Consider the following 25,510-nt stretch of genomic DNA (forward strand, 5'->3'; position numbering starts at 1 on the left):
CCCAACAATCAGCACCATGGGTTCTTCTAAGCAGTTGTCTAGAAAACTGAAACTGAAAATAGTTGATGCTCACAAAGCTGGAGAAGGCTATAAGAAGATAGCAAAGCGTTTTCAGATGTCAATATCCTCTGTTCGGAATGTAATTAAGAAATGGCAGTCATCAGGAACAGTGGAAGTTAAAGCAAGATCTGGAAGACCAAGAAAAATATCAGACAGAACAGCTCGCAGGATTGTGAGAAAAACAATTCAAAACCCACGTTTGACTGCACGATCCCTCCAGAAAGATCTGGCAGACACTGGAGTTGTGGTACACTATTCCACTATAAAGAGATACTTGTACAAACTTGGTCTTCATGGAAGAGTCATCAGAAGAAAACCTCTTCTACGTCCTCACCACAAAAATCATCGTTTGAACTTTGCAAATGAACATATAGACAAGCCTGATGCATTTTGGAAACAAGTTCTGTGGACCGATGAGGTTAAAATTGAACTTTTTGGCCGGAATGAGCAAAGGTACGTTTGGAGAAGAAGGGGCACAGAATTTAATGAAAAGAACCTCTGTCCAACTGTTAAGCATGGGGTTGGATCAATCATGCTTTGGGGTTGTGTTGCAGCCAGTGGCACAGGGAACATCTCACGAGTAGAAGGAAAAATGGATTCAATAAAAGTTCAGCAAATTTTGGATGGTAACTTGATGCCATCTGTGAAAAAGCTGAAGTTAAAGAGAGGATGGCTTCTACAAATGGATAATGATCCTAAACACACCTCAAAATTCACGGGGGATTACATCAAGAGGCGTAAACTGAAGGTTTTGCCATGGCCTTCACAATCTCCTGACCTCAACATAATTGAAAATCTATGGATAGATCTTAAAAGAGCAGTGTGTGACAGACAGCCCAGAAATCTCAAAGAACTGGAAGACTTTTGTAAGGAAGAATGGGCAAAGATACCTCAAACAAGAATTGAAAGACTCTTGGCTGGCTACAAAAAGCGTTTACAAGCTGTGATACTTGCCAAAGGGGGCAGTACAAGATATTAACTCTGCAGGGTGCCCAAACTTTTGCAGACGCCATTTTTTTGTTTTCTGTTATTTTGAAAGTGTAAATGATGGAAATAAAATCTAACTTTTGTTGACATATTATAAGAATGTCTAATCTGTAATTTGATGCCTTTTGGAGATTTTTCCATCTTTCCTTGGCTTCTTTATGCACATTAATACAAATTTTTAGCTGGGGTGCCCAAACTTTCGATCCCCACTGTATATATGTAAGGCACTACACAAATTGTCAACGTTATTTAAAGTTGAGTTCCAGCTGAAAAAAAAAAGTCAGCAGCTACAAATATTGAAGCTGCTGACTTTTGAAGTACAGCCACTTACCTGTCCCTCGGTCCAGTGGTGTCCTCAACACGGCTGGTTTTACCAGCCGTCTTCTCTCCCTGGCGCCTGCATCTTTAGTGTGGGCACCTGGCTGTGACAGCCTGCGGCTTCACAGCCGGGTGCCCAATGTGCATGCGCAAGAAGCACTGCGCTTTGTGAATGGCCCTGTTGTCTTCTGGGACCTGTCATAAGACTGCGGGGAGGGAGGGGGGAGGACAACGTCCACTTCTGATCACCTTAGGCGATCGCAGCGGAAGTGGGAGCAGGTACCTGTAAAATTCGGGTACCCGCTCTCCCCCCCCCCCCCCACTCCCCAAAGGTGCCAATCCTTAATGGGGAGCGGAGGACATAGACTTAAAGCGGAACTTCCTCTTTTGGGTGGAACTCCGTTTTAAGCACCCCTCTAAAAAAATAAAATAAATGCCTGGTGATCCTGTCATAAAGGTACTAAGTTATGTGAAAGCGCCTTAAAGCAACTAAAACTTCCTTTATCTTTCCTGATGGAGCCAAATCCTCCTTCATTTGTGTCTCATACACTCTCCCTCTCAGACACTGCAGCTCACAGTAGGAGGGTTCCAGAAAGAGTTAGTGCTGTCAATCCAGAAAGCAGTGGATAGCACTGGGTGTGGCCAGGTGCTGATTGACAAGCTACAGTCTTGTGAATCAGCAGTGAGAATGCTGATAGCCACACCCCTCTGCAACTTGTTCGCATCTCACTGTAATGCAAGCAGGCACAGTGTAACTGAGTGTGGCAACAATGCTCTGAACATCACTGCCATACCATCTCAGGGAGCTACATTTGTGGGGGTTTTAGGGGCCCTAAGAGAAAACTGCAGATGCACTTGTAATAAAGTGATGCAGCACATTTTTTTAAATAGTTCCTTAAAGTGGTTGTAAACCCTTGCATATACCTGGTGAAGTGACTGGCCTCAGGTGATACATAGATATGAAACAAATCCTCCTACATAAGTTGTACCTGTTTATCTGTAGTATTCTCTTCTTTACATCCAAAGTCCTGAATTTATAAAGATTGTCTGAGCTTTCACATAACAGGAGTTGGAAAGCATAAAGTACACTCTGAAGAGCTCAGTTAGGAGAGTTCTGAGAGCTGAATGGAGGGAAGGGACAAGGAAGGCAAGAGGAATGAAGCAGCAGACATAAATGACACTTAGTACACACTAAAGAGGGATATGCTTTGTTCATATTTCATGTGAGAGGTTTACAACCACTTTAAGAAAAATCCCTGAGAAACACTGCAAAATATTCTTCAGCAATCTACAGCAGAGCAGAAAAAAAGTATACTGATCTATAATTCTCTGAAAATTACATATCAATGGCACAAGGCTGATACAGATAACAGTCTAATACAATGCAAGCATATTGTTTTACACCAACCTGTTTATATGTCCTTTCTGCTACACACATCAAGAAGAAAAACATCCATGAGAGGCAGATGCGCAGCACCAGGTTAATAGTTGATAAAATCAATAGCAGCGGGGTTGGAGAGGCACCACAGAAGACCGCTAAAAGCTCCTTTCCAGTCATTGAAAAAATTTGTTCCATGTCTCGCTGATGACATAAGTGGAAGAGGAAGGGGAAGACCGCCAGAGCTACAGTTACTGCGTTTCCCAGCATCTGATAGCCTACGCCATGTTCATAGGATCTCACCTAGATGTTACACAAAATGGATAAGAACATTTCTGAACAAAGAAAGTGTAAACATGTTTCTTTATTGGCTTCTTTATTGGCTAAAACGCTGCCATTGATATAATGTCCAGCTCTTCTAGAATACTTTTTTCATAAATCATTACTAATATGCATCTTTACAACAATTTGTTTAGATGCTTATAAAATGTAATATACTAAATAACTGTCTACAAATCTACATGAAAGAAAAATATATTTGAAATATATTTTAATAATATTCTTCTCAAATATATTGACATTTATTTGAAATGCTACAATTTTGGCCATATTCAATATATTTCAAAATATATTTCAATATATATATATTTATTTTTAAAAATATATATTTTTTAAATATAATCTTCAGATTTTTTTTAACATATAAAAAAGTAATTTTAACATATATTTTTATATATATTTGTAAATGCATTCCAAAAATGTAGATTTGTATTTTTAAAGGCATACAGTATATTTGAAATATATTTTCAAAAATATTTTTCATATATTTTGTAATAAAAACAGATTTCAACATGCAGTATATATATATATATATATATATATACACACACACACACACACACACATATATATATAGATTTAAATATATTTTGAAATATATTGAATATGGCCAAAATTGCAGCATTTCAAATATATGTCAATATATTTGGGAAGAGTATCTTTAAAATATATTTCAAATATATTTTTCTTTCATATGGGAATTCTTGTTTATTATAACCAGAGAAAAGGAAAAGTCTGGATACTGTCCAGCCAATCTGATTCCAGCTGTCATTTTTCAAGTGCAATTTAGGAACAAAAAGAACACTTCCAATTGTTCTATCCTTCAATCTCATTACATTCATAAAGCAGTTCTGGTTTTTCTAATTAGCATTTGTCACTTGTGCTGGCTGACCATATAATAACAATCAAAACAAACTTGGTGAAATATCCAGCCAGTTATTACTGTTGTCTCTGACCCTCTTGAGGAGCTTTCCTTGTATTTCCTGTCCTGATGACAGGGGAACAGGAAGCAATAGGAATTCTCTTTAATGGGGTCAGAAACGAAAACATTCTTCTAATATGTGGGGACAGATAGAATCTTTGTAATGTTTTTTTTTATGTCTTTGACTCCCTGTCACAGGGACCCCCATCCCTAATTTCTCCTCCCGAGGTCACTAAGACATCAAGTAAGAGGAATTCTTCCCAATGATGACAACAGACTGCCAAAGCGTCTAAGCCTTCCCCAACATATCCAAAACAAACAAAACAGTTGTGGTTGGACTTTGATTTTAAACGGAAATGAATATGTAAGCATGATCTGAAAAACAGAAAACATTGACGACGATGTTATTACTACTTCATTCCAAAAGCATTTTCAGAAATATACAAAGCTTTGTGTTACCCAATGCATATACTGTAGGTATCAGTTCATCTAGTAATAAACCTGATCACTAACAATTGTCAGGATTGAGTACACCTAAAAAATCACCAATCCTATTCCAGGAAACATGTACAACACTTTGCTCTTTTTCCCACTCTCTTTCTAACAAGGAATCATTGACCAGAGACCATGACCCGTTGAAATCCCTTCTTCTCCAGGATTCTCCGCCCACACACTCTCAGCAGTATATCAGGTCTTCCTCTCCTAGGTTTATTCCAACCTCCAGGCATACACTTCTAGGTGGGCCATGGACCTCGATGTTCAGTTGTCTGTTGAAAACTTGAAGAATCGTTTGCCTTTACCCATAGGTCTTCCCCAGCCAGTAAGGTGCAAGAGACTAGTTTCAAACTGCTAACTAGGTGGCACCAATGCCCCACTCTGCTCACTACTTCACATTTGGTGGGAATGTCCCCATATCCATGCTTTCTGGTACATTGTACTGCAAATTTATAGTGCTGTCATGGGCTTGACTGTCCCAAACACTCCACAGGTTGTCCTGCTTTCTCTTCTACCTGGCTCATTTAAGCATGTCAAACATGGTCTTCTACATCACTGTTTGACCGATGCTAGATTGGTCATTCCTCGCCACTGGCGAACACAACATTTTCCAACCCTTTTAGAGTGAGCAGAGGAGATGGATCACATCAAACACATGGAGTCACTCCTGGCATAGGAATTGGGTACATACAAACATTGTCATCAGACCTGGTTTCCCTGGAATATTTATAGGGAATCCTCTGAACAGTGAGACCTATTTGCTGATTAATGGTAAGTCTTCACATTCTCACTGGCAGATTCCTTCTCTGTATGCCCACCAGGTAGTGTTCCCTAACCCCTCTGTTTTTCCATCTCACCCACCCCAAAGCCCCCCTTTCCCTCCCCCCACAACCCTCCCATTTTCCCTACATCCCTTCCGCTTTCCACACACTCCTTACCCCCCCTTCCGCCCACCATTAACCCTCATCAGGGGCAGACTGTCCATTCGGGCACTGCCCGAGGGCCCGGGTCAGTAGGGGACCCCATGACATGCCCCTGGTACCTTTCATAGGCTTTTTTGGGTGTGGTTTGAGTGTGGGCAAGGACATAGGGGCCCCATGATCCCCTATTGCCCGGGGACCCCATGAGTTGTCAGTCCGACCCTGACCCTCAGGCATATATTTTGCTCACCTGTCTTGTTTGACTTGCCATGTCATAGGGCACCTTACAAGTTGGGAAGGATACCATTATCCTTGCTAGCCTATGATGTACGATTCATGCACATGTTTATATTTATGTATCCTGCTCACTTTATGTTTGTAGCCTTGCAATTTCATACTGCATGCTGCCCAAACCCAGTCCCAGGAGTTGCAATGATGTTTATTTTGATTTGTTTATTTATTTTACTTTATTCCAATGTTTTCTTTGATTGTACATTTTCTGCCATAATTCCATTTTTTACTGAAGTTCTGTAATGTATTTTTTCCCTGTTACTTATGCAAAAACCTAATAAACGCAGATTGAACACAAATACACAACACGTTTAAAAGTGCAAGGGAAGTAGACATCGATTTTGTTAGTTTAATAATGCTGTAATTGTATTCTGAATATTGCAGTGTCAAAACAACTTAATAACTGTGTGATTTTGTCACAATAAAGTTACAATATAAATACAAATGTTATGAAGAGCAGCTGCTAAACATGATGAGCCGATTAATTAAAACAAATCCTGATGGTATCAACATGACAAAGGAAGCCAAGTCCAGGGATTTGGGTTGCCATGCCTTTTAATAATGTGATAATTACTGTTTTAACCTTTTGCCTACACAGTGATCGGTGCTTCAAACATCCAGGTAGAATGTCAGCGATGAGTATTTGAAGGTCACTTTCACAATGAAAATGATAAATCTATAACAAAAGCAGATGGCTCCGCAACTTATCACCTATAACTTGTTTGAGTCACTCTTATTTATTGATGCCATTTTGTTAGCTGCATATTGCTTAGCACTTCATTATGTAGTTCTTAGGAAACTTGTATAAATTCCTCAGTGCCACTTAAAGCCCTGATGTATTATCACATTTATGATCAATATAACCAATCAGATGCTTGAACTCAATGTTCTCACATTTCTGCTCCAGCTGGATTCAAGATTTTCTGCACCAGGGCTCACATAACTATTTGGCTATACTAGAAAGTAGACCCAGTATAAAGTAGTGCAACATACTGCAACAGTAATAACTGCAGTTTACCAATTGCCTTCTAAGTTGCTTAGACACATTAGTCGAATGATATTAATAGTATTATTTTTTATGTATTTCAGGTACTTATATAGCGCCATCAATTTACGCAGCACTTTACATATATATTGTACATTCACATCAGTCCCTAACCCTCAAGGGGCGTACAATCTAAGGTCCCTAACTCACATTCATACATACACATATTAGGACCAATTTAGACAGAAGCCAATTAACCTACCAGCATGTCTTTGGAGTGTGGGAGGAAACCGGAGTACCCAGAGGAAACCCACGTAGGCACAGGGAGAGCATGCAAACTCCAGGCAGGTAGTGCCATGGCTGAGATTTGAACCAACGACCCTAGTACTGCCAGGCGGAAGTTCTAACCATTTAGCCGCTGTGCTGTCCCATAATAGTAATAATATCAGTCATAATATTACTATTACTAGTATTATTAACATGTTCTAATTATATAATGGGCTGTAGTGACGCTGAAAGTGTAGGCAGATCTAGAAACTGCATATCTCTAAGAAAATATTAGAAAAATTAAGATTTTTACATATTATTCTGTAATTTTTCTGTTTTGCACTGCAATATTTATTGTCATAAAAAACAGAAAAACTCAATGCTTTACTTAAAGTGTTACTGAACCCACAACAGTAAAATCAGTCTGTATATGCAGTAAAGCATGCTTGTTAAACTCACTGTGGAACCTAAGGGGTTAATCCGCTGCATTGTGTAAAAAGGATGTTTGAGCCTGTCTTCTCTGATCCTCCCCCTTCTTCCATAGTCCCCAATCCATCTGCTGATAGAACAGACCCTTGGGGGCAAACTGCACATGCTCTGTTTTGTGTGTATTGCTAGAGTTTTTTTTTTCTTGAGAGAATGCATGTGCTCATCACAGGGCCAATCAACACTGTCCAGACAGGCTCAGGGGCTTTGTAGCTTCATAGGACAATCAGGGGAGAATGAAAACTCCTCCTACATGCTTTAACCGGTGCTCTACTGGACACTGATAGAAGCCACAAGACCACAAAATACTGCTGATGAGAAAAGACATTTAGCAGTTTCTATTTACTGAAATAATAACATTTTCATGTTCTGTGTACTGTGGGAGACCAGATACAGTGAATGCAGGGTCCTGGGTTTAATAACACTTTAAAAGAGAAGAATGGGATTCTTTTTCTTTAAATCATACTTACCTAAGTGGATTCAGCATTGATCCGATGCTGTATCTGTCCCCTGCAGGCACTAAGGCTGAGAAATGAATCGCTGTCAGTCAACACTGTCTGCTCTGCACCCAACCCCCCGCACTCACTGGAGCGCTTGGCTTTGGAGGGGCAGGAGTGGCTGGCTCAGGCTCTCAGCGGCTCACCAGGTGCAGCCCAGGCTCCTGGGTACATCCCGACCATATGTGATGTCAGCAGACAGTGAAGCCTATCACCAGACCATTTATTTCATCAAAAATCTTCCCATAGGGTTATGTGTGCATTTACTGTACTTTATTCAAGATGTATATCTGTAAAAGCCTCCCTTGTATAGAAATTCAGAAGCCCTAAGACTGCTGATGGTAGCCGCCATCTTAGATGTGATGTCAGCAGCCCTAGCCGACTCATAGCTGTCACTGAAAAGAAACTCTTTTACATTCCCCTTCTCTCTTATTCCGACTACTACATAAAAGATTATGTTGGGAGGTAAAGGGGAGAGTGGAGGAGCAGGGTCACCACAGAGAGTAATAAGACACGCTCAGAAAAAGAAGACAGCTATGGCAGAAGGAGGGAGAATTGACTTTCTATCAAGTTCAAAAGCACAGTGCAAGTGAACAAAAAGTCACTTCTGAAAAGGGAAAACACTGCAAATGTGAGATTTAAAACACTTGCTTTTTCTCTGGTGATAACTGCAATATTTAGGCTGGTGACAGGCTCTCATTAAAAGAAAACATATCATAAGATGAACTTGGAAGCTGCCATTACTGACCTCCTGAAAATGATAACAACCTGGATGTTATTCTCAAAGGTGTAGCTTGAAGCTTGTGGGCCCCGAAGCAAAAGTTGACCTGGGGCCCCCCACTAACCTCCATCGTGCGCCAAGATGCTCCCACCGCGTGCCAAGATTGATAGCTGTATGATGACTGCCTATCTCCTCTCTTTTGCTGCTGTCTGCATGTGCCCACAAGGTGGGGGGTCAGGTGAAAAAGGTAGGTTTGTATGTAAAAGAGGAGACTCAGCAGGCATTGACTTCCAGATCCACATACAAGCCCACCACTTTCACTCAGCAGCTCAGTGTGGCCTGCCTGTCCGGGAGGGGAGTACTGTACTGGGCTGAGTGGGGGGCTGATCAGAGAATGTGCCACTGCAGATATCACACCTTTTTTCTAAAAAAAAAACACCTTTCTTTTCTATGTTATTAACCTCCTTAGCGGTCTGATTATGTCCATATTTCTGTGCTCAAAGCGGTACATTTTTTTGCATGGAAATATGTATTTTTTTTATTGCAGGCCTGTAATTTTTAGGAATAACTCACTGAAATCTGTCCGAACAAGAGTCTAGTAAACATCCCGGGTATGATAAAACTTGAAACACGAAATCATAAATTATAATTTAATAAATAATTATAAAAAATAATAATATAATAATAATAAATTTAATTCAATAATATAATCAAACCAAAAACACTGAAATTTGAAATTGAGCGCAAAGTTCGCACATCACTGAGCAAAGTCGCAAAATCGTTTTCAGTGTCTGATGACGAATTTCCCCACGAATCATTATCACTCAATTCTGCAAGTGGTTCTAATTTACTATCGCTGTTCTCTAGCTGGTCTAAAACCGCTTTTGACCTAAAGGGACGCTTTTTGGACGCCATGGACTTTTCTCAGTTTCCAGGCAGAAAAAACAGTAAAAATGCAGGCAGGGCACAGGACAAAGCACAAAATGTATGTGAAATGGTTTGATACAGTAATGTTTTACTATTCGATTTTAGTGTATTTAGTGAATGTCACTTTTTGTCATTTTCAAATTTCCCGCCGTTCCTCCCCTCGTACATCCCGACGCTCGCAGGGGACGGAATCCAGATCGCAGATGCCGGCATCCTCCGGATTACATTGCTGGATACACTGCAGGAGGGACATTGCGCGAGCGCAGGACAAGGTAAGTGATCGAGGGATCCCGGAGCAGCGCTGCATGGTATTCCCGAGTGTACCTCAGGGTTACTGCTTGTGGAACTGAAACTTTACCCCGAGCTACACTCGGGAATACCGCCAGGGGGGTTAAACAGCACCCAGTTGCCTCTGTCATGGCCAGGCTGCAGCGATATGCAGGTGCAGGATATAAGGGAAAAGTAACACCCCCCTTTCTGATAATAACACATGCCCTCCTGCCTCCTCTTGGTATTGACAGATGACCCCTCATTCAAGAGCCCCCACTAATCAGAGATGATCCCCTCCTCCTGTAAAGACAGATGACTTCCCCTCCAGGTAATGACACATGTCCTCCAACCAGGTGATGACAGATGACCCCCTCCCCCCACCAGGCAATGACAGATGACCCTTTCCCCCACCAGGTAATGACAGGTGACCCCCTCACCCCACCACGCAATGACAGATGACCCTTCCCCCCACCAGGTAATGACAGGTGACCCCCTCCCCCCACCAGGTAATTATGATTATTATTATTTCAGGTACTTATATAGTGCTGACAATTTGCACAGCGCTTTACATATATATATATATATATATATATATATATATATTGTACATTCATATCAGTCCCTACATACTAGGGACAATTTTAGACAGGAGCCAATTCACCTACCAGCATGTCTTTGGAGTGTGGGAGGAAACCGGAGTACCCGGAGGAAACCCACACAGGCACAACATGCAAACTCTGGGCAGGAGGTGCCGTGGTTGGGATTCAAACCAATGACCCTAGTACTGCCAGGCGGAAGTGCTAACCATTTAGCCACTGTGCTGCCCGGGTAATGACAGATGACCCTTCCCCCCCACCAGGTAATGATAGATTCCCCATCCAGCTCCCCCTCTGCTCATCCTGCTCAAACTGTCAAAATAAAATCTGCAGCCTCTGGAGTCCACAGACCCTCGGGGGGCCCCTCAGGAGGTGTTACAGGATTTTGTGAGAATTTTCATGTGAGTGTGAGCAGGAGTTGTGGGGAGGGGTGGGGCAATGTGTGTCTGTTCTTTGCACCTTTTACCTCACCAATGACAGCAGTACCAGCTCCTGGACGATGCTCTCCTCCTTATCCCTTGCAGAGCCCAATGACAGCTCGATGTCCATCCCTGCCTGGTTGTCAGCACTGACACTTTCCCATCCAGAAGGGCTGGCCTTACCCCATCCTTCCTCTAATACTCTCCAGCTCAGGACTTGAAAATGGAGCCAAAATTTCAGAGCCTCTGGAGTCCACTTTGCCTACCATAGTGACAGGAAGACTGCATAGGTCTACTTGGAGCATGAGCGGGGTCACAATTGTGACCCCTGAGACCCCTGATGCTACGTCCATGGTTATTCTGACTCTTACATTCTGCATCAAATACACAAGTCAGAAGCTTTAACCTCCCTAGCGGTATTCCCGAGTGTCAGTACCAAAAGCGGTAACCCCGAGCTACACTCAGGCTTACCATGCGGCGCTGCATCGGGAGTCCCTCCAGCACTTACCTTGTCCTTCGCTCCCGCGATGTGTCCCCTGTAGCATCCCCGGCCATCTCCTCCGGCCGATGCCGGCATCCGGCTTCTGTGTTCCGGTCCCTGTGACGTCGGGATGTACGGGCGCCACCGGCGGCGGGAAATTTGAAAATTTTAAAAAATGTCATTTTTTTCAAAACAAATTTTACATAGTAAAACATTGCTGTTTCAACCCATTTCACATACAATTTGTTCCTAGTGCTTTGTCCTGTCCCCTGTCTGCATTTTGTCTGTTCTTTCTGCCTGGAAACTGAGAAAAGTCCATGGCATCCAAAAAGTGTCCCTTTAGGTCAAAAGCGGGTTTAGATCAGCTAGAGAACAGCGATAGTAAATCAGAACCACTTGCAGAATTGAGTGATAATGATTCGTGGGGAAATTCGTCATCAGACACTGAAAACGATTTTGCGACTTTGCTCAGCAATGTGCAAACTTGGCGCTCAATTTCAAATTTCAGTGTTTTTGGTTTGATATTTGTGAATTAAATTTATTATTATTATATTATTATTTTTTATGATTATTTATTAAATTATAATTTATGATTTCGTGTTTATCATACCCAGGATGTTTACTAGACTCTTGTTCGGACAGATTTCAGTGAGTTATTCCTAAAAATTACAGCCTACAATAAAAAAACGACATATTTCCATGCAAAATAATGGTACCGCTTTCAGCACCAAAAATCTGAAATAATCATAGGGAGGTTAATTTTCTTACACTATCTAATTCTTCATACTTGTTCTGGGTCAGTAAAGAAAGTATAACAGGCAGATAAAAATACACGCAGGGACGGTGCTTCCACTGGGCAAACTAGGCAGCCGCCTAGGGCGCACTGCCACCTAGGGGTGCCTGGGCACAGCACAGGTCAGCACTCTCTGTGTGGCCTATGGACCTCTTGTATGAATTCTTAATTTCTCTGCAGAGTCCCCCTCTCCTCATACACAGGAAATGATGAGGGAATGATGGAATCTTTACTAGTCTACACACATGACCATTTACTGGTCAGTTAAGTAGCAGAGGGGGTTGTTAATCAGTTCCAACTGCTTTGGTGTTAATGAAATTAACAACAGGTGCACTAGAGGGCAATGAGACAACCCCCAAAACAGGAATGATTTTACAGGTGGAGGCCACTGACATTTTTCTTGCCTACTCTTCTTTTTCATTTGGCTAGGGTCAGTGTCACTACTGGTAGCATGAGGCTATACCTGGACCCTACAGAGGTTGCAACAGGCAGTCCAACTACTCCAGGATGTCACATCAATATGTGCCATTGCCAGAAGGTTTTCTGTGTCTCCCAGCACAGTCTCAAGAGCATGGAAGAGATTCCAGGAGACAGGAAGTTACTCTAGGAGAGCTGGACTGGGCCACAGAAGGTCCTTAACTCATCAGCAGGACTGGTATCTGCTCCTTTGTGCACGGAGGAACAGGATGAGCACTGCCAGAGCCCTACAAAATGACCTCCAGCAGGCCACTGGTGTGAATGTCTCTGACCCAACAATCAGAAACAGACTTCATGAGGGTGGCCTGAGTGCCCGGAATCCTCTAGTGGGCCCTGTGCTCACTGCCCGGCACCATAGAGCTCAATAGGCATTTGTCATTGACCATTTTGGTGGTGGGTCAGTGATGGTCTGGGGAGGCATATCCATGGAGGGACGCACAGACCTCTACAGGCTAGACAATGGCACCCTGAGTGCCATTAGGTATCGGGATGAAATCCTTGGACCCATTGTCAGACCCTACGCTGGTGCAGTGGGTCCTGTGTTCCTCCTGGTGCAAGACAGTGCCCAGCCTCATATAGCAAGAGTATGCAGGCAGTTCCTGGAGGATGAAGGAATTGATACCATTGAATGGCCCTCATGCTCGCCTGACCTAAATCCAATAGAAAACCTCTGGGATATCATGTTTCGGTAAATCCGACACCCCCAGGTTGCACCTCAGACTGTCCAGGAGCTCATTGATGCCCTGGTCCAGATCTGGGACCCCAGGACACCATTCTTCATTTCATTAGGAGCATGCCCTGACATTGTCAGGCATGCATACAAGCATGTGGGGGCCATACAAACTACTGAGTACCATTCTGAGTTGCTGCACTGAAATTTCAGCAAAATGGACTAGCCTGCTGCATCATTTTTCCACTTTGATCTTGGGGTGTCTTTGAATTTTGTCCCCTGTAGGGTGATAATTTTCATTTCCACCAAACGATGGATCATCCTTGCATCCTAACACATTACCCAGTCCATATCAGTATAGATATCCAGCACGATAGCTTTCTCCATTGAGATCTGATGTGTTTTCTAAGTGTTCCTTTTATATATATATATATATACTGTATATATATATATATATATATATATATCAGTATTCCATGTAGCAGTGATGTGTCAGCTCCCCTTGGATGGGAAGTGATGACAGTAGCTCAGGGTGGTGAGCAGTCTCTGATCCGGTCCGTACATCTCCGGTACACACATTGGCACACACGTTCCTCCAACTGTTATAGGGAGTCAGCTAGTGACCGAATGGGGCTTTTCCAGCACTGGCTCCACCTTCTTTACACAGCTGAAGCCAATCAATAGACGGGGTTGTGCTCTGGTTGCAGGGTTAACCTTATGTGAGAAGGGTGATCAGGGCCCAATGTGTATGAGAGGGAAGCGGTATAGTTCTGGAACTATACTCGCTGAGAGTGACAGCCTGGACTCCGCACCCCAGCAGGAGCCATCAGAGGTGAGCCGAGCCCAGGAGAATGGTGGGTCATAGAGGTGACAAGAGGAGGAGGGGGGCAGACAATGGTTGGGGTGAGGGGAGCAGATGCTGATTAATTATCTGGGATGCCGCCACAACATGAATGACGTTTCAGCTGAGGGGAGGCGTGGTAGAGGGGGAGGAAAAAAAGAGCGAGGAAGATGCTGGGTGTCTGGGGCCAGTATAGCAGCTGAGCTGCCACTCTTTCCAGTGTTCTTCTCAGATTCAGTCCCTTACTGTAAGCCAGCTGCTGGCTGCTGATCACTGTGGAATTTTGTAACTGTCTTTTTTTTGTTTCTCTGATTGGTTAATGCAGTTTATTTATATTAGGTTAATATACTCTATATTGCTAAATGTATTGGGACATCTGCTTTACATGCACATGAACTTTAATGGCATCCCAGTCTTAGTCCGCAGGGTTCAATATTGAGTAGGCCCACCCTTTGCAGCTATAACAGCTTCAACACATCTGGGAAGGCTGTCCACAAGGTTTAGGAGTGTGTCTATGGGAATGTTTGACCATACTTCCAGGAGCATTTGCGAGGTTGGGCATTGATGTCGGACGAGAAGGCCTGGCTTGCATTCTCTGCTCTAATTCATCCCAAAGGTGTTTGGGACTGGGTTGAGGTCAGGACTCTGTGCAGGCCAGTCAAGTTCCTCCACCCCAAACTCGCTCATCCATGTCTATATGGACCTTGCTTTGTGCATTGGTGCCCAGTCATGTTGTAACAGGAAGAGGCTATCCCCAAACACTTCCCACAAAGTTGAGAGCATGAAATTGTCCAAAATGTCTTGGTAGGCTGGTGCCTTAAAAGTTCCCTTCACTGGAACTAAGGGGCCAAGCCCAACCCCTCAGAAACAACCCCAAACCACAACCCCCCCTCCACCAAACTTTGCACTTGGCACAATGCATGCTTTACACCACTGCATCCAATGCTTTGCATTGCACTTGGTGATGTAAGGCTTGGATGCAGCTACTCGACCATGGAAACCCATCCCATTCCATGAAGCTCTCTATGCACTGTTGTGCTAATTTGAAGGCCACACGAAGTTTGGAGGTCTTTAGCTATTGACTCTGCAGCCAGTTGGCGACTGCTGCGCACTGTACGCTTCAGCATGCGCTGACCATGCTCTGTCATTTTACGTGGCCTACTTCATTGTTGTTGTGCCCAGTTGCTTCCATTTTGTTATAATACCACTAACAGTTGCCCATGGAATATTTAGTAGCAAGGAATTGTCACGGATGGACTTATTGCACAGGTGGCAACCTATCACGCTACCACGCTTGAATTCACTGAGCTCCTTTTCATAGAAGCAGTCTGTATGCATAGGTGCTTGATTTTATACTCCTGTGGCCATGGAGGTGATTGGAACACCTGAATCCAATGATTTGGAGGGGTGTCCCAATACTTTTGGTAATATAGTGTATATTTTGCCTTTAATATTGGTGCTGGTGGCATCTTATGGCACTTATTTTTGCAAATAAAAAGAAATTTAGCAATTTCATGTTTTGTTGATTTAATATTTTCTACTGTTTTTAAATGTATTTATTTTATTTTTTTGGGGGGTGGTCTTGCCTAGGATGCAAAATAGTCTAGCACCGGCCCTAAATACAGGCTAATTACATTTTTGACAGGTTTACTTTAAAACATTTTTGTTATTGATATACAATTTTTCCATTCAGCCTGTTACACAATATTTTCTTTAACAGAAAAGGACACAAGAAATATTTATGACCACTCAAGCCTATACACGTAAAAAAGCCACATAATTGAATACATACAGATTGTTTCAGATACTCACTTGTTTCATGATGATCCCACTGATATCCAGAACAGACATGTCAGCTTTCTTACACTCATTCTTCTCCCATATAATTGCACTGACTCTCTCAGAAGTGGGGCTTGTACCTTGTAGCCAAAACAGATGGTTCTATAGATAAAAAGACGACACCACAAACTGCAATTTTCCAAGGAGAAAAAGCAGCTACTTGAAATTCTAATAGTATCATTCGTGATTTCTAAGTATTTCGGCACAAGGAGTTGCTCCCCTATGAACTAAACCTATTTTTATATTGAGCTATGTGCCTTTACAGTACAAATAGCTGTCATTAATCATGATACTGTAATATGAATGCTGTTTTTAAGGGGGAAGCTTTCTCTGGGTAGCACTGCCTTAAAAGTTATTTTAAAGAGGAATTGAACTCTTGAAGCTGTACTGAAATGAAGGCAGGCAAAAGACCTCTATTACTTATTTTTGATGCCTTGTACTGCTCTCTATGTGTAGGTGCCATTTTGGTAGAGGCAGGGCAATACTTCCTCATGTCAGAGCCTCCAGGAAGGAGAACAGTGCACAGCACATAAGTGACATCACTAGACCTTGTTACAATTCTTCTGAGACAAGCAAATAGAGGCAGCAGTGCCTTGGATTTCAGATTGCAAATATACAGCTATGAGGCTAAAAGTAGAGAAGTGTCTAGGCCAGCAATGGGCAAACTACGGCCCGCGGGCCGTATACGGCCCAGCGGACCTTTTAATCCGGCCCGCGGAGCTAGGCTCCCGCTAGGCTCCTCTCACAGTCCGCCCTGAAGACCGGTGTAGCATGAAAATCTGTCTCCTATGAGGATCTGTCCCCCTCGACGTATCTGCGCATGTGCCGGAGATCGCCGATCGGCTGCTAATGCCTGAAACTGGCACATGCGCAGATACGTTGAGGGGGACAGATCCTCATAGGAGACAGGTTTTCATGCTACACCGGAACGGTGCGGGAACACGGCGAGAGGAACGCGCGGAGCAAAGGTAAGTGAATTGACACAGGGGGGACTTGGGGACTTAATATGGGGAATGAATTACTATATGGGGGATGAATTACTATGGGGGATGAATTACTATAGGGGGGATGAATTACTATATGGGGGATGAATTACTATATGGGGGATGAATTACTATATGGGGGATGAATTACTATGGGGGATAAATTACTATATGGGGGATGAATTACTATATGGGGGATGAATTACTATGGGGGATGAATTACTATATGGGGGATGAATTACTATGGGGGATAAATTACTATATGGGGGATGAATTGCTATATGGGGGATGAATTACTATGGGGGATGAATTACTATATGGGGGATGAATTACTATATGGGGGATGAATTACTATGGGGGATTAATTACTATGCCTACTATGGGGGAATATTACTATACTTACTATGGATGACACATACACATCATTCATCTACTCTTGGTCCGGCCCCCGGGTCCAATATATGAACCCATTGCGGCCCTCAAGTCAAAAAGTTTGCCCACCCCTGGTCTAGGCACACACACCTACCAGAAAATGCACTGCTATTTTTCAGGAAAACTTTACAGACAAAAAGGTACGTTCTTGGGGTACTGTTTAGGCGTAATAATATTTCCAGATAATTCCTACAACAATTTTTCCCTTTTTCAGTTCAGTTCCACTTTATAGGCAATAAAGAAAAAGCAGAAAAAATTAAACTAGCAGCACACTATAGCAGAGAGTTATAGACAAGTTAAATAAATGTTTTATCTTTGCATTTTGCTTTTCTTTCATTTGGACAGGAGTGTAACTTTATAAGACTTTCCAAAGATCTATTACCAATGAGTCAACATAAGTAAACAAGTTTTGAAAAATATAGCCTTTGAGGATATTGGGACAATATACTTTCTATGAAGTTTGTTCAAATAAAATTGGAATCATTTTTGCCTTATAAATGCTAGTTTTCATTGAGTAATAGATTAAAATGTCTAGGGAAATTAACCTATGAAGCGAATACAATCTATCACACAGAAAAGGAAGGATTTTAGGTTAAAGCAGTTCTTTAGCGACTTGTGGAAAATGTCAGAAGCCACAAAAACATTTATAAATAGACACTCACCTATCCCAGGATTCAGCGCTGTCCTCACCTGGGCCAATTTCTTTACCAGTCTTTGGTCCCCGGCACTGACATATTAACTTGTAGCTTCACAGCCAACTGCTCACTGAGAATATGTGAGCCGTCTGTGCTTTGTGAATGGTCCTGTAGCTTTTTAGGACCTGTGATGTGTTCCAGAAAGCTGCAGGGAAAGGGGATCACCTCCAAAAAAAATTATGTAAGAAAAGTTAAAGAGGAGGGTGGGAGGAGGAGGAAGAGTGGAAATTCCCCTTTTGGGTAAAATTCTACTTTAAGTTAGGTGTGTTCCTGAAAACCAGGGATAAATATACGGTCTCATGGTGTATCCCTGTAAATGATGGGCAGTTGGCCTTTACATTGGGTGTGTTGTCATGCGATATGATATATTTTCCATTACAGGGAAAATGTATGGATCCTTCATGCCAATTCATTGCATTGGAGTGTGTTGGTACAGCTGCACTTCGAGAGCTCACCCGTGTTTCACCATTTAAGTACATACAATTATTTAAAAATACAATGGGGAAGATTTACTAAAACTAGAGAATGCTAAATCTGGTGAAACCAATCAGCTTCCAGGTTTTATTGTCAAAGCTTATCTGAACAAGCTGAAGTTAGAAGCTGACATGCACAGCTGCACAAGATTCTGAGTTCTCTAGTTTTAGTAAACCCCTAATGAAGCCCATCATGTCTAAAAACCATGTACCCACTTTAATGCCTGCGTCAAAGCATGGATGAACCCTGTAGCTTTGTGTAGCATAAAACATCTTCCTTTTTATAATCAATGTATGCTGAGTACACAATACAATATACTAAGCAGATTTATTTAAAACAAATTCATGAATTTTCTGGCTTGGGAGTCACCATCTACAGTATATTTACAATCATTGATATTTCTAAATCAATATAGCAAATTCTAAGCCATTTTGCTCACCAGCTGAAAGACATTCTTTGACGGAGAACTCCTATTATCTCCTGCATAGTTTTGGGAGAGGTCCTCATCAGTGTCACTCTCACAGGATGATAGACACTGGGGTCCATGCAGCAAGTCATCCAAAAGCATATCGTCTGTCTCTGAGCCTTGTCGAGTGCTTTCAGAGTCCTGATGAGAGACCATGTAACTGCGAGAACTGCAGCTTACACCAGACCTAGAGCCCTTGAGGGGGAAAAGGTAAGGAAAGTCACCATTGATAAAAATGGACTACTGTCTAAAATGAATAGATGTATTACAAGAGCAAAAAAGACTGCCATAAGTGGAAATATATAATGGATTATGATGTATATAGCTGCAAAATTATAGATTTTATTGAATATTTTACAACCATGACAAACATAAGTATCTTGAACTTACAGATATCAGACTTTAGTCATTAGGAAAGGTTAGACATCTAATCATAAATCAGCAGTTAGCAATTTATTTCTGTCCAACTTATGACTGGTGATTAATTACATCAATGCTCTCTGCACTCTATTAATAAATACAATGTATAGTGATTGAATGACTAACCAGTATATAAATATTATATTACAGAAGTCTGATTCTTCAAGCAATCATGTGCATTGACCCTTCCCAGTAACTTAAATTTACCTCTAGCTCTATTCAGCACCAGGAGTTGATTGAAATACACAGTATTCTGGATGTGCAGGAGCATGAGACTTACTCCACGGTACAATTGCGGACCAATCACTGAGAACATTTTCTGCTATTTCCATCCTGTCCCTGCAACAGCATTCACCCAAATAGCAGTATATAGCAGATTTTAGATCGTGCCAAAGTGTGGCCTGTGGGAAATGTGCGAGGTGCTTTACTGTTAGGACGTCATGTGACGTCCTCCCAGGATAATAGGCATCCCACCCATCATATTACAATGGGCCTTCAGTACCTGACTGAAGACAGATTCTTCCTCTGAATCCACTGAGCTCTCTGACTCTTGAGTGTGTTGGGATGTTTGTCCTCCTCTGTAACTTTCCTAAAAAAAATATTAAGGAAAAAGCAAAGCAGTAAAATATTAATGTTTAATAATACATTTTAGTTATGTTAGTGTTTCATGCATGTTATACTACCGGTATGTATCAATACAAAAAATATCTAAATATAATAATAGTTGTTAAACCAGTATTAGACCTGCTAGTTCTAAAAAAATTTCCTTGCAAGGCAATGTCATTGCATACTAGCACATTATGTGTAATTTACCTTAAAACAAAGCCCTCCATTGACGCACTGTCAGTGCTGCCAGAGATTTCATTTTCACTTGATACTTCTTCCAGGTTCTCGGGCTCAGGCAGCTTGAATGGCCAAGCCGCAATGACGTCATTACCGCACATGCATGCAGGAGTCACTTTTTATGGCACACAGCATTTTTGTGCCATTCCTTCAAAGCGCATGCACCAGTGCTGCTACGTTATCGTGGCTCGGCCAATAAAGTCGTAATTATGTCACTCCCACGCATGCGCACAGGAGTCACACGGCACACAGTTCTGAAGGAACAGCGCAGGCATGCTATTCCTTCAGAGCACATGCACCAGTGTTGCTACGTCCTCGTGGCTCAGCCATTCAAGTCGCAATGACGTCACTCTTATGCATGTACACGGGAGTCACATTTTACAGCACACAACTCTGAAGGAATGGCACAGGCATGCCATATCTTCAGAGTGCATTCTCCAGTCCTGCTATGCAAGTAAATATCTCCTAAGTAGTGACGTTTAGTAGATATTTACAGAACCTACAGGTGAGCCTTATTATAAGCTTACCTGTAGGTTCAAGTACAAAAACAGACTTTACTACCACTTTAAATATTATACAATAAACTGTGGCTCTTATATGTTTAGGTCTTATGTATTTAGGCTGCATTGCCTGAGTATATATACTCATCTATGATTTGTTACGACTGAGGGTAGTACTAATATCCAAATATCCCTGTATTTAAAATGCAACACAACACTTTTGCTTTAGGTTTTCATAGTTTCTTAACCAATATACTAATTATATGGGCTTTGCTATATTATTTGGCACCTATTTCTGTGAACAGTCTGTGATTACTGAATCTCTGAATAATTTGTCTTTAGAAATGTCATAATTTGTCAGTTGTCTACATAATACATTTATTCTGTGCATGCCATATTGCAGAGACCTTGTCTTATCTATCCCTTTGTAAAAATATGTATTTTGTAGCTCCATGTCTTTGTCAGCATGGATGTTGATACGTTATGCTCAGTACTGCTAAAAACTGATATGACACAATGCATAAAACATAAAATAATGTAATTCACTTTTTACACAATTAAAGCTAAACTAAATAGTGAAAAACTAAAATAGCTAAACACACAGATGAAATGAGTAAGTGGATGTTTTGTATATTTTGAATGTAGAATGTATATTTTTGTCCATCCAGTCCTAAGATCTACATAGCTCTGCCAAGCAACCCAACCCTGCCTGGCCTGGCTGGAGACCTGATTTTTCTCATGTGCAACTAAGTAACATTAACTGGTCTTGTCCTTTCTTCTAGGTTGTGAGTTTATATTGATTAGAGAAGCAGCAAACTGATGAGCTAGAAAGGAAAAAAGGAACAATCCTCATGCGCTGCCAAATGGCTGTAATCCTCACCAAGTGGCCGCAGACACCTAATTATACTCCTAATAGTGAAAACAAAAAATGAATGATGGATTGGTGCTGCACTACTCAGTGCATAAATAAATAAACAATAAACATATAAATGTAATGAAGTATTAAGCTGAAAATAAAAATAAAATATACCTCATCCCCAAATGTAAAGATGAAAAAAGTGCTAAAACAGCAAAAAATGTAAAAACTTGGCCAAAAATAATTATTGTAAACAATAAATCATCCACATAGCCACAAAGTGTAATCAAATGATCAGTGATAAACAAGTGAATCCTGATGAAGTCACGTGACTCGTGACATAACGCGAAGGACGGAAGCGTGGTGATGTCATTTCCGGTACGGACGGCAGCCGCCATCTTGGTACTCCCAACCACATACACCTGCAGTCTGCAGTTTGTTGCAGTGCTTTTGCCTGTATGGGTCTGCGGATTTTAATTTTTAATGTGTGCAGATACTGTGTATTTTTTACAATAAATCTTTTAACTTACTACACTGTGGGAAGTTTTCTTGTTTAATCTTTCAAGTGGGGATATTGGAGGTGAAAGAGATCTATGGCCATATCCTTATGAGAGCATCTGAGTTACACCTGTGAGTGCTTGCCATTTTCACCACAGAGGAGTCCGTGTTTGTTTACTACTGAAGTCAACTCTTATTGAGATCATTGTTTGAGTGTTTTATGCCTTTTAACCCCTGGCGGGTCACAGTCTGAAGGTGAGTGCGCACACTAGCTGGTGGAGGGTTGTTTGTTTGCAGTGACCACTGGATGTCTCACGGCTTGTGCTGAAGATTCACTGTGTCTGTTGTTTTTGGGACTATTATATTCATTCTGGGACTTATTTACGGTGTCATAATTTGTTAATTTTTCATATATTAATTTATTTATTTATATATATATATTTGTTGATCACTTATTTATAGCTGATGAGCTCTTCTCCCTGTCATTCTACTCTCTTCATCTATGAGCATAATTTGTAACTACATGAGCACTGCAGCACAACTGACTGGATTCATATGCTGTTTCTTCCTCTCTCAATCTGAGCTCTGCTGTATATGGATTGCAAGAGGATGATAGCAAATCAAAGTCAGGTACTTGCACTGCTTACATTTATAAAAAAAAATAAATGTAATAATGTATAATGAATAGAGAACTGCATTAAACGGTATGTTTTATATCTGTATGGAGATCAAGATGAATGTTTATAAAAAAAAATAAAAAGAAAGTCTGCTTCCAGAAAAAACTGTTATTTGTTATAATGTCAATCATAGCTAAAACATTTAAAAGGATGAATTCATAAACAGAATGGTAAGCACTTGCCCCCATTAGATAAGTCAAGCGCAAACAGTTTTTAATGTCTTCTATCTTCATATTTTGTCTCCTCTGAATTAGATCGATGTGATCTGTGCATTGTGGTTTTTACATTTTCAAACAGTGGTGTCAGGTTTGGGATATTTTTCTGACTTAAAATGTGAAATGGCTACGAAAGAATATGTAATTGTTTTTACATGACCAGTTTATGTTAATGTAAATCTAAACTATCTGAGAATCATGTAACAGAATGCAACTAGCCCAGCAGATATCCTACTTAAAATATTTGTTTGCAAAGTAATTATCATACCACCATTATTTAAACAGAAGAATAGATTACTTGCAGATTTTAATTTCCTAAGGGTACACATTCATTATTTTTTCATGACATTCCCATTTGGTTCAGCAGTTACTTAAAGGGTGATTGAACCTTTCTCACAAAGAAGATTATACAGGAAAGAAAGTTTCTGCATACACGATACATTTGACTGAATATCTAATAAGCCACATCATTTCTATTGAAACTCCAAATAGTGCTGCCTCTAAAGATCTAATTGCATTTGTTTCATGAAGACATTTTAAGGTTCTGTTTGTACATACTTAACTTTTCCTCTTAAAGGGAAATACATCTTAAGGCAAATGGCTATATTATGGCATGCTGTTGAAGGAGGAATATTTATTTATTTATTTTTTAAGATGCTATTCATTTGTTTTATAGAAAAGAATTACAAAACAGAGCCTCTGGGCATTCCCCGGCTCAGACTTAAGACAGTCAAAGCTTCACAACAAAAAACAACAAAACCGTAAGAAAACAAGTGCCCAACATCTTCTTAACCAGAATATTGCTACCAAGTAGCAGTACCAGTCAAAATAAGTAAAGTGATCAAGAGAAGGCATCTGTGTTGGAGTAGACACCTTCTGGCAGTAATTGGGGGGGTTTCTGGGAAAGGCAAACATAAACAAACCTTCCCTATATGTAGTGTGTTCAGCTGTTTAGATATAGATGTGTTTAAAATTGTTGAATCTCCTACCCCTTCCCTTACCCTTAGGCTATCATTCATTATTTCCCCTTATGAGGTGTCTCCATTATTCATAGAAGAGGACTCGAGCCATATATTGCAAATTCTGTGACATTTTTTAGGGCATCCCCTAGGTAGGTATGTTAACTTTTTTAAAGGTATAACAGAGTTGGCAAGTGCCTTCCATTGATTCAAAGAGGGAGGGTGCTCAATCTAGTATTAGCCAGAGCATTGACTAATCCTACTACGCAGATATTACTGTTTGGGGAATAGTAATGGCGGTCACAGAATGTAGGAAGCCCAGGACTTGTGCCCAAAAAGGACAGAGTATTTGCGAGTAGTGCCAAAATATGTGCAGAAATTCTGTCGTGGGATCCCCACAGCGCCAGCAATAAGGAGATACTGCAGGGTATATTCTGTGAAGCCTGGCTGGAGTTAAATATATTATATGTAATATTTTAAACTGGATTAACCTATCTCTAGTTGCCACTAATTGAGAGAGGGGATAGTTCCAAACGTTCTCCCAATCTTCAAAATCCAGTTCTACAACTTCCGCTCTCCATTTCGCTTGCAGGGAATCTAGATTCGTATGTATAGTGGGTAATAACACCTTGTAGATGTTAAGAGAGAAGTCCCAAATGAGGGATTCTATGTCATCACGCAATAAATTAATTGGTTCTGTGCCAAACTGAGAGTGGAAGGCAAGGTGGATCTGGAGAAACCTAAAAAAAGTGGGAGTTGGAGAGGGCAAATTGTGATTTTAATCAAAGGTAATCAGTGACCCCCTACCACATATGTTGTCCAGATATTTATTACCTTTTACTGCCCACACAGAGGGGTCAGGTATACACTCAAACTCGGCTAGATTGGGATTATACCATAATGAGGTATGAGGAGACCAAAAGGCAGAGGTTGCAGAGTTTTTAGACCTGAGTCCATGGCCTATGGAGAGTTTGTTTACTAAACCTAGGTGGGCGGGACTGCCACAGGAAGGAACCTCTGCCTAATGCCCTGCACCTTAGGGTATACATTTGACAATAGACTCTTGCAGATGCTGAGATAGTAATACCCAAGTATTTCAAAGAGGATACCCAAGTCAATGAGATGGTCGGGTTAGCCAGTTTCTGTGCTCCTTGACCTATGGGGAGAATTTGGGATTTCTCTCATTTAGTGCGGAGACCTTAAAGATTTGCAAAGGCAGCCAAGATATTCAGAGCATTTAGTAATGAGTGGCCTGGGTCATTAAGAAATAGCATTATATCATAGGCGCACAACGCCACTTTCTCGGTGATCAAACCACCCTTAATATCAACTGCATTTTCAGCTTGCCTCAAGGCCACTGCCAATGGCTCTATGGCCAACACAAACAGGGCAGGGTATAATGGAGACTCCTGTCTGCATGGCATGGAGAAAGGGGAGGAGAGTACGCCTCCTAACTTAATGTGGGCAGTAGGCTGTTTATATGGTAATTGAAACCATTTTAGGGGAGTGTGAT

The 25,510-nt window shown here is 41.3% G+C and overlaps 1 protein-coding gene across 2 annotated transcripts in view; it reads right to left on the reverse strand.

Annotated features, from left to right (window-relative positions):
* PHTF1 (putative homeodomain transcription factor 1) overlaps positions 1-25,510 on the reverse strand; it is a 166,815-nt gene that overhangs the window by 53,723 nt on the left and 87,582 nt on the right. For both annotated transcript variants that reach the window (XM_089681071.1, XM_089681070.1), the window contains exons 10-13: positions 19,952-20,038; positions 19,003-19,224; positions 15,953-16,081; positions 2,774-3,046 (exon numbers count right to left, since the gene is read on the reverse strand). In XM_089681071.1, coding sequence (XP_089537197.1) covers positions 2,774-3,046; positions 15,953-16,081; positions 19,003-19,224; positions 19,952-20,038 — 711 coding nt within the window. The remainder of the gene's footprint in view (positions 1-2,773; positions 3,047-15,952; positions 16,082-19,002; positions 19,225-19,951; positions 20,039-25,510) is intronic.

Source organism: Staurois parvus, unplaced genomic scaffold, assembly GCF_062004578.1.
Source record: "Staurois parvus isolate SC_StPar_1 unplaced genomic scaffold, SC_StPar_1.0 ptg000258l, whole genome shotgun sequence".
NCBI classification, from domain to species: domain Eukaryota; kingdom Metazoa; phylum Chordata; class Amphibia; order Anura; family Ranidae; genus Staurois; species Staurois parvus.